At 46.4% G+C, this 9,379-nt stretch overlaps 1 protein-coding gene across 2 annotated transcripts; it reads right to left on the bottom strand.

Annotated features, from left to right (window-relative positions):
- Nucleotides 1–673: 673 nt before the first annotated feature.
- DCSTAMP (dendrocyte expressed seven transmembrane protein) lies at nucleotides 674–7,025 on the bottom strand (the record flags this gene model as incomplete). 2 transcript variants are annotated; one of them, XM_079722761.1, is made up of 3 exons in its annotated part: nucleotides 674–748; nucleotides 2,126–2,434; nucleotides 5,997–7,025. In XM_079722761.1, the coding sequence occupies 3 exons, from the start codon at nucleotides 7,023–7,025 to the stop codon at nucleotides 674–676; spliced, it is 1,413 nt and encodes a 470-aa protein (XP_079578887.1). The 2 variants fall into 2 exon arrangements, with proteins under 2 accessions (XP_079578887.1, XP_079578888.1); XM_079722762.1 differs by lacking the exon at nucleotides 2,126–2,434 and having other exon boundaries at nucleotides 724–748; nucleotides 6,199–7,025.
- Nucleotides 7,026–9,379: the final 2,354 nt, after the last annotated feature.

The raw sequence follows: 9,379 nt of genomic DNA, 5'->3' as shown, positions 1-9,379 counted from the left end.
AAGAGGCCCAAGATGCACATTGTAGGAAGCCTCTCATAGGATTTTAATAAATGTGTTCTCTAAATAACTGTGGCTAGAGGATTTGGTAGAAGAGGAAAAACAAAAGAGATGCAGGAAAGTAGAGGATAGGAGCAGAGGGGGTGGTGAGAAGAAAGGAGGGGCTGCTGGAGGTGGGCTTTGGAAAGAGCTCTTGAATAAGGGGGCAGGGGGAGGCCAGACACTTGTGGGTAGGAAATAGCTGTGAAAGATATTAAGAAGGGCAGAGAAGGGATAGAAGCGTTTAAAGATACTTTGCTGGCATCACACATGCATGTTCTCCTTGGTATTATTTGTTTGTCAGCCTGCAGTAGAGATTTTGATTTTTTCCAATTTTTTTCTGATTTTTTCTTTGAATATTACTCTATGCTGAGACTCTCCTCAAAGGGCCTGGTTATAGTCCTGTTACACTGAGATACAGTCCAGATCATGTGCCTTGTTTGCGAGACAGACAGCACAACAATTTATCTGGTAGCCCTTTGGCCCTTATGGAAAAAAGTAGTTCGGCCCTGCAAACTCAAACCGCTGAAGGACCATGCAGTGTAGTTCTCTGTCGCTGGGCATGAGTACGGGTCACGATCAGTAGACTTAAGGAGAATTGCTGGAACAGTGTGGCTGAGGAGCTGCATGGGGCCTCTCACGGGTTGTCTTCACTGGCAGTGTCCATTTGTTTCTTCCCAATCATTTTCAGGACTGGAAGCCAGAAATGAATCTGAAAAGACACGAAGCTGGATGAATGAGCATTAGAGTCATTTCAAATGCCACTGACACAAACTTTTCACGAGACTTGGAAATGGCCAGAAAAGCTGACCCTTAGGGATTATTTTGGTCTTTCATTGTCTATGAACTATTTTCCAGTTCTGTAAGCTGTAGATAGCTGATGGCAACAATGCAAATGATTCTTGTCCATGGACATGCAAATGAATTTCACCCTGCAGAGTACAATTGATCTTCCCATCCTCCCTTGTGGAAGAAGCCAGTTTTGTATCTATTAAACAAATTCATTTTGGTATTCAAGATGACCTGTATATATGTGTGATTTAAATTGTTCTTTGGGGCTTCCCTGGTGGCGCAGTGGTTGAGAGTCCGCCTGCCGATGCAGGGGACACGGGTTCGTGCCCCGGTCCGGGAAGATCCCACATGCTGCGGAAAGGCTGGGCCCGTGAGCCATGGCTGCTGGGCCTGCGTGTCTGGAGCCTGTGCTCCACAACGGGAGAGGCCACAACAGTGAGAGGCCCGCGTACCGCAAAATAAGTAAATAAATAAATAAATAAATTATTCTTTGAATTGGTTGGAGTTTCTTACTGTTCCGTCTTTAATACGTTGAATAAAATCTTAGACAAGTGCTCATTTTATATGTGTATGAAAGTCATTGTTATCATATATATGTATAAATATATACATATCATATATATATATATCTCATCAGATATAATTTTTAATGCTGGAGAATGAGCAAATTCTTTGGAGTTTACCAAGCTATAGTAGATACTTCCCTTCTGTTATTTATTTATCCCGGTAAAGTAACTCTGACTGGGTATTGTTCTTTTTTTTTTTCCTTTTTTGCGGTACGCGGGCCTCTCACTGCTGTGGCCTCTCCCATTGCGGAGCACAGGCTCCGGACGCGCAGGCTCAGCGGCCATGGCTCACGGGCCCAGCCGCTCCGCGGCATGTGGGATCTTCCCGGACCAGGGCACGAACCCGTGTCCCCTGCATCGGCAGGTGGACTCTCAACCACTGCGCCACCAGGGAAGCCCCGGGTATTGTTCTTTAACAGCCATTAGAGAGGGCCTTCCCAGTAGCTTTTCTACAATATGACTGAATGTACTCACTTGAAATCAGTGTTTTGAAGGCTATCTTGTAGAATCCTCTGGACCGGCATTGCTGCAGGGTCTTCTGGACTTAGCCATGTACATCTGTTCCCCGTCACTGTTCACCCACCGCCACCACCACCCCCGCCCCGAAAGTGTCCTATCTGTTGCTGGGGATATAAGCCCTAATGTAAAGTTGAAGAGTTCTTTGAAATTCCATTTGCCTTTCAAAATCAAAATTTCCCTAATTACAGGTTATAACCCTATTTTGGCTTTACCTTTGTAAAGTACAGACTCAGTTTCCTTTTTACTTCTCCCACGGGCTGCTTTGATCTTTTCTTCAGTAGCTTTGCATGTAGGTATTGGATGCGCTCCCTCTGCACACTTGGGTAGAAGGATGCTGACACCAGGATTTTAAGTTGCATCAGGATGGAGGACAACAGTCCTAGCATCACTAGTATCACGAGAATAAAACTGAGAGGAATCCAGGTCTTAGACAGAAGTAACTTTGGTTTAGGGAGGCAACTGGGTTCAAACAGAGATATATTAAATGAAGAATCATGGATGATGTCTTGAGCTTCTTGTTTCTAAAATGAAAGAATGAAATCATCAAGATCCATGCCATTTTCATACTCTGTGCTTGTCTGTCTCAATACTGCCCCATAGCACATAACATTTATCTTAAAATATGCAGGGAGCTTTGGCTGAAGGGCTATCCCAGCTCCTTTTATGTGCTATGATTGGAATAAAGGAGAAGGGATGAAGTTTAGTTGTAGCCATTGCAGAGTTTTCCAAAGTGGGATTGTGGAAATATAGATTTCCTTGAGAGAAGGATATCAGATAAGTTTGTTTGCTCTATCCTTTCTTTAGAGAGTCACAATGGCCATGAGACTGTTGAAGGTGCTGAGAAGAAAGCAGAGAAATTCCCTTAACTTCAGCCAACGAGTCTCCTATTAATTTTGACCACATAACCCATTTTTATGGAACACTGTTTCTACACTTCAGAGCATGTGGGATTAATGAAAGATGGTTTTTGCTCAACTGGGGGAGAAGTTTTTTTTGTAGCAGAACCCCTCAAGACCCAGTCATAGCCTCTCCATCTCGACAAACACCTCGTCAGCAGACCACAAGGTCATAAAGATGTGGAGGCATTAAATTATGTTCTAAGTCATCCTTCTAGAGCTTGAGGTGGCGGGGAGGGGCGGGTGGTGGAATTATTCTTGATGCAAGAATACAAAGAAGAGTATATTTACTGAAAGTGTCTCTAAAATCCTATTTATAGAGGTCTCAAAATAGGACATTTTCACATCTCTCTTAGATGATAGGAGGGGTGCATTCCTCCCTGCTTGAAGGCAAGAGAATAAGCCAGTTGCCCTCAACAAACTGACCCAGAGGGCAGATGACATTGAGCCACCTAGCCAAGCCACCAGCAGGAGAAGTGTGTGCTGATTCAGCTCTTACTTTTCCCTGACCTGAGAAAGCCATATAGTCTCTTGGTTGATTTGTTTTCCAATTTGGTAAAACAGGAATTAATGGACCAGATCTTGCCCATGAATAAACTACTCCCAGTGTAAATTAAGCACCTTGGGGATGGAGCATTAACGTTACAGACTGGAGTACTTAGTAAGTTATTATCACCCCAACATCTTAGAGCCCTGGAGCCCAGAGGAGGAAAATGACTTCTGAGAAGAACCCAATCACACCCAGAGAACACCACGCACCTTCGATTTACCCCAATACCTGTGAAAAATCTGGAAACCCCAAAACCTGGGACTTCTACACAAATGTCAAGTCAGATCTGCAATTTCCCCAGCACTGTGGCTAAGCAGTAGAAAGCATTTGTGTTGCCTCTCCTTTGCTCTTATTAAAAAGACAGTTCACCTACGATTAAATAGAGAGATTTCAGTCCCCAGAGCAGTGGCATGCATTCTTTTCAATACTGTTGAAGAAACAAACACATCGATTGAGTAAGTGATGAGAAATCCTGCAATAAGAAAGCAGCGGGTGTCCGGTCTGGGAAGAAGTTTTTAGTCTAGGAATCTAACCGGGGATTTTGCAGCTGGGAGTCAGGGCTTCAGAAAGGTTGTCAACACTTTTGTACGGGCTTGGTGGAGGGTTACAAACTCTCAAAATACCGAGCAATGTAGTAAATGGTACCCCAGTGTTTTAAAATGTGTTTGCCTCTCTCAAGTAAACAATTTGCCAAGATGGTATTGAGTAATGGATGGAAGATTCACTCTGGTATCAGACAGTCCTGAAAAGTTAATGCAGACCAGTGCTGGGCACATAGTAGGTGCTCAATAAGTAGCGACTGTAGCTTTTTTTTTTTTTTTTTTTTTTGCGGTACGCGGGCCTCTAACTGTTGTGGTCTCTCCCGTTGTGGAGCACAGGCTCCAGACGCGCAGGCTCAGTGGCCATGGCTCATGGGCCCAGCCACTCCGCGGCATGTGGGCTCTTCCCAGACCGGGGCACGAACCCGTGTCCCCTGCGTCGGCAGGCGGACTCTCAACCACTGCGCCACCAGGGAAGCCCGACTGTAGCTATTTTTACTTACAGTGTCCACCTATCCATCCAGGTCTATTCACGTCATTTCCCACTTTTCTTCTTTATTTAAAATTGTAGAAAAGTGGGAGAAACCTTGAGCCAATGTTTCTTTTCTTGCTTGACTTCTCCTTTGCAAATCTGCTGCAATGGAGAGACCAGGAACCTCCAAGGTCATCATGGGATAAGGGCTGGGCACTGCCAGTTATGTGGAAGCCAGCTGCCGGTGGCACAGCCTCCCAGGCTCGGCAGGAGAGAGTTTGAGACGAGCTCCCACAGCAGTCCTGTGCTCGCATCTGTTCTGCGCCCACCACCCTGCTGTCATTGTGAGTGTACGTGGTGGCCTCCCCGGCCAGGACGTGAGCCCCTCGATGGCAGCCATCACGGTCTAGACAACTTTGCATCCCCAGGACCCAGCAACACCCCAAAATGTATTTGCCAGGACATTGTCATTGGAAAGCTTCTGGGCCTTCTTTGGAAGGCAGACTTGCTTTTCTCCCCCCATGTATCTAAACCAGTGAGAATTCACAAAACAGGCATGGGTTTTGGCTCAGAGAGAAATAGATGAGAGAGGAGCAAAAAGATGAAGGAGAGGGAAGAACTGAGAGGGGAAGATCAAAGAAGGGACTACAGGAGGGGGATGGACTGTGGGGGAGAGGAGGAGAGAAGCCCTTCTACTGGCCGCTGCCCCGGATCAAGCCTGGCTGAAAATCTTGTTTGGCTTTCATCTGAAACACTGCGTCCATTAGCCACCCTGCTCCAGATATGTAGAGCAACGGGGCTCTTGTAATTAACTGAAGACTTCAGAGGAAACAGAGGGCTCAGAGTAATCAACTCCGAGAAGCAGCCCAGGATTAGGCGGGGCAGGGGCCAGACAGTGCCTGCTGAGCCAGGAGAAAAGGGGAGGGAGAGCGTGGATGCAGCAGGAGGCAGAGGACGTTCAAAGGAGGGTTCCCAGGTCCCTTTCTGCCCTTCCCCTCTGAGATTCCCCCAGCAGAGGCACAATCTATTGTAGCTCGATGAAGAGGAGGGAAAATCAGACATATGGAAACAGTAGATGGCGTGTTCACCAGCCCGGGCTAGTGTTTACCACCCAGCATGCATGACATTCACACACACACACACGCACATGTGCACATGTACACACATACAACTACACGCACTATGTGTGCACATGCACACAGAGGCACACACATGTGCACGTTCCACATAGCGCAGAACGCCAGGTTTAAAAACAAATAAGACAAGTATCTGACAGTATCCAGATCCTCTGAAATGTCTACATAATCATACATTTCCACAGGGAAAAATGGAAAAGAGAAAAGATGGGATGAACAAAAACCATGGTCTCCTCTGTTGCAGCACGGCTGCCACAGGAAACTAATACAGGGATCAAAAATATTCAGAATGTTCTCATACTCTAACATTGGGGTTTCAACTCAATCTAACCCACATTTTGGGTGTTCTTCCCACATGCCAGGCTCCGTGCCAGGCACAGAGGATCCAGAGGGGAATAAGGCACTGCCCTGCCTTGGGAAGTTCACGATCTTTTGCAAACACACAGCAAACAGCTGGGATACACAGTGAGACGGGCCTGTGAGCACCTACCTCTCTGTGCAGCTTCAAGTGAACCTCAAGCCCTGGCAAGCTTTGGAAGTGTTTGCCGATGGAGAAAATGAGCCAGTATAGCAGATAATCTATGGCTGCAAACAACACCCAGATGTACAGATGGGTAAGCACCGGGAGGAAAAACAGCCCCAGGTTTTTCCTGTCTTTAGGAGTCAGCCAGAAGGATGGGATGATGACATACTTCTTCCTTTCCTGCTTATTCAGCGGGAGGACGCAGGGCCTCTGTTCAAGCCTCTCCCTCTCGTCAAACTGGACAAATTGTCTGGTGATGTAGATGTTCTCAAACTTCCAACCACAGGAGCCCAAAAATCGCTTCATGAAGAGGCCAGTGCCAAGTAGCACCAGCAGAAGCCCTGTGAGGGCAAATAGCTGCCGCCCCAGGGAAGACAACACCTCTGTCGCTGTCACCACCTGGTACAAGACACGCAGGGCTTTGTCTGTAGTGTCATTGAGCTGTGTCTCCAGGGCTTGGCTGGGACTAAAAAGAGAGACCTCCAGTGTTTGGTTCCAAGAAACAAGGTCATCAAATAGACTTAGGTGAGTGGCAAGGCCGTATATCCACTGAATTGCTTCAATATATTTTTTCAAAAGTGGAAAATGGATGGAAAAGCTCTTTGCCCTTAGGTTGCAAGTCATACTGTCCAGGAGACCTTTAAAGTTGTGAAAAATATTTTCCACGTGTCCAAAGATTACTATCCCTGTGCCAGCAGTGATCAAAGCGTTCCTGCCTTCACGCAGGCCACATGAGAGGAAGAAGAGCAGAATGAAACACCGTGCGTGCTTGGAGCAGCACAGCAGAGCACACGTGACCATCCAGGAGGTGGTGAAGACTGTGAATGAGGACAGAAACCAGTAGAAGGCCCCAGAGAGGAGGCCAACGGAAATGAAAGCAACAAAACAGCAAGTGCCCAAGTGTTGGGTCAAGTCCATCCATCCAAGGCTCCTTGGAGACACATACGTCCTCCAAAGACTGAGGAAGATATTGGTGCCTGAGGCCCAGACACCCATGCTCCCTGTGTCCCTGGAAATGAAAGAGAAACAGGGTCAGATGTTGCTTTTAAATGTCCTCTTTGTAAAGGGCACGATGATAGATTGATTGCAAGAAATGGCCGTAATTTTTTACCCTCCTCAGTCTCTACACTATTACTAAACCAAACTTGGGCCCACTCGCTGCCAATCCACTGACACTGGATTGTGGTGAAGGGAAGTGCAGAGTTTATTGCAAGGTGCCCAGTGCAGGACCAAGCAGGGAGAACGGGCAGCTTGTGTTCAAAAGACCCGAACTTGATATAAATGAGTTTATTTACAAAACAGAAGTAGACTCACAGACATAGAAAACAAACTTACGGTTACCAGAGGGGATAACGGGATGGGGAGGTGCGGTGGAGCTAAATTAAAACTTTGGGATTAACTGCTATGTATAAAATAGGTAAACAACAAGGACCTGCTGTACAGCACAGGGAACTATATTCAGTGTCTTGTAATAACCTATAATGGAAAAGAATCTGAAAAAGAATATATATACAAATTTATGCCTAACTGAATCACTTTACTGTACACCTGAAGCTAACACAACACTGTAAAATTAACTATACTTCAATTAAAAAAAACACAGTTTAAAAAAAAGAGACCTGAACTCCACAGTGGCTTTCGGGGAAGGGTTGTTAAAGGCAAGGTGAGGGAGAGGGTTGCAGGGTACCTGATCAGCTTGGTACATCCTTCTAATTGTGGGTGGTGAGGTAACAGCGTGATGTTTCGGGAATTAACATCATCAACCTCTGGTTCCAACCCCTCTGGGGTCTACATGCTTATCGTCACGTGCAGTTAACTTCTTCCACCTGGTGGGGGCTTTTAATGTCTGCGAAACACCTCAAGGATATGGTTCAGGTTATTATCTACAGCCTTGAGGAGGCACTAAAAGTCCTTGACTTTGTGTTATGGCTAAACTCTTACTATTTTGTCTTACTTGACTGTTATCCTTTGTTTCTGCATTTTCTCACTTTTCTCATTAAATTTGCTCTTTGGACTTGGGGGGGAGGCCTACGAGGCTAAAGCTTTTCTACAAACAAGAGGTGGGGGACACGGGGTCTGTCCCTGGGGAGGCCCTGCAGGGTCCTGCTCAGTTTCTACACCTCCTTGCAAAGTGACATTACAGCTTCTCCCATCAAGAAGTGAGAGAAATAAGGGCTTTCCTGGTGGCGCAGTGGTTGGGAGTCCGCCTGCCGATGCAGGGGACATGGGTTCGTGCCCCGGTCTGGGAAGATCCCACATGCCACGGAGCAGCTGGGCCCGTGAGCCATGGCCGCTGAGCCTGCGCATCCGGAGCCTGTGCTCTGCAATGGGAGAGGCCACAACAGTGAGAAGCCTGCGTACCGCAAAAAAAAAAAAAAAAAAAAAAAAGAAGTGAGAGAAATAGAATCACATGGTGGGGTTTATTTCTCCAGCCCTTGAATTTGGGATGGCCTTGTGACACCATCGGCCAATGGAATGTGGCAGAAGTAATAGTATGCCTATCCCGAGTCTATGATTCCCTCCTGCCTCTCTTGGAACCCTACTACTAACTTGTTGACAAGTCCAGGTGTATTAGCTTCTATTGCTGCTGTAGCAAATTTCCACAGACTTAGTGGCTTATAGAAACACATATTTATTCTCTCACAGTTCTAGAGGTCAGAAGTCTAAAACTGGTCCAGAGGGCTGCAGAGGGCTGGAGATTCTAGGGGAAAATCCATTTGCTTGCCTTTTCCAGCTTCTAAAGGCCACCTATATTCCTTGGCTTGTGGACTCTCCTCCATCTCAAAGAGAGCCATGTTGCATCTTCTTTTCTTTCTGACCTCTGCTTCCATCCTTATATCTTCTCTCATGACTCTGATCCTCCTGCCTCCCTCTTCAAAGGACCCCTGTGACTATACTGGGGCCACCCAAGTAATCCAGGATAATCTCTCCATCTCAAGGTCCTTAACTCAAGCACATATATAGAGTTCCTTTTACCATGAAAGGTAACATAGTCACAGGTTCTGGGCATTAGGACATGGACATCTTTGGTTGAGGCTAGGGGGGTGGGGTCATTCATCCCGTCATACCAGGTTGGGCTGCTGAATGACAAGAGGAACATGACCAGTCTATTCCATCAACTCAGCCAATAGCCAGTCAATTGCCAGATATGTGAAATAGGGCATCCTAGACCAGCCAGTCCCCAGCCACCAGCTGATCACAGATACTTGAGCAGTAAGAAATGCTTATTTACTTTGAGCCCCTGAATTCTGTGCTGCTTTTTTGCACGGTGATTGTTAACTGATAAAAGCAGCAATCCTGTGCCATGGGTCTTATTAATTGAAACAGACCTTAGGTTGATGGACAGGCTG

This window comes from Hyperoodon ampullatus, assembly GCF_949752795.1.
Source record: "Hyperoodon ampullatus genome assembly, chromosome: 17".
Taxonomy (NCBI): domain Eukaryota; kingdom Metazoa; phylum Chordata; class Mammalia; order Artiodactyla; family Ziphiidae; genus Hyperoodon; species Hyperoodon ampullatus.
This window is presented reverse-complemented; position numbering and strand designations above follow the sequence as displayed.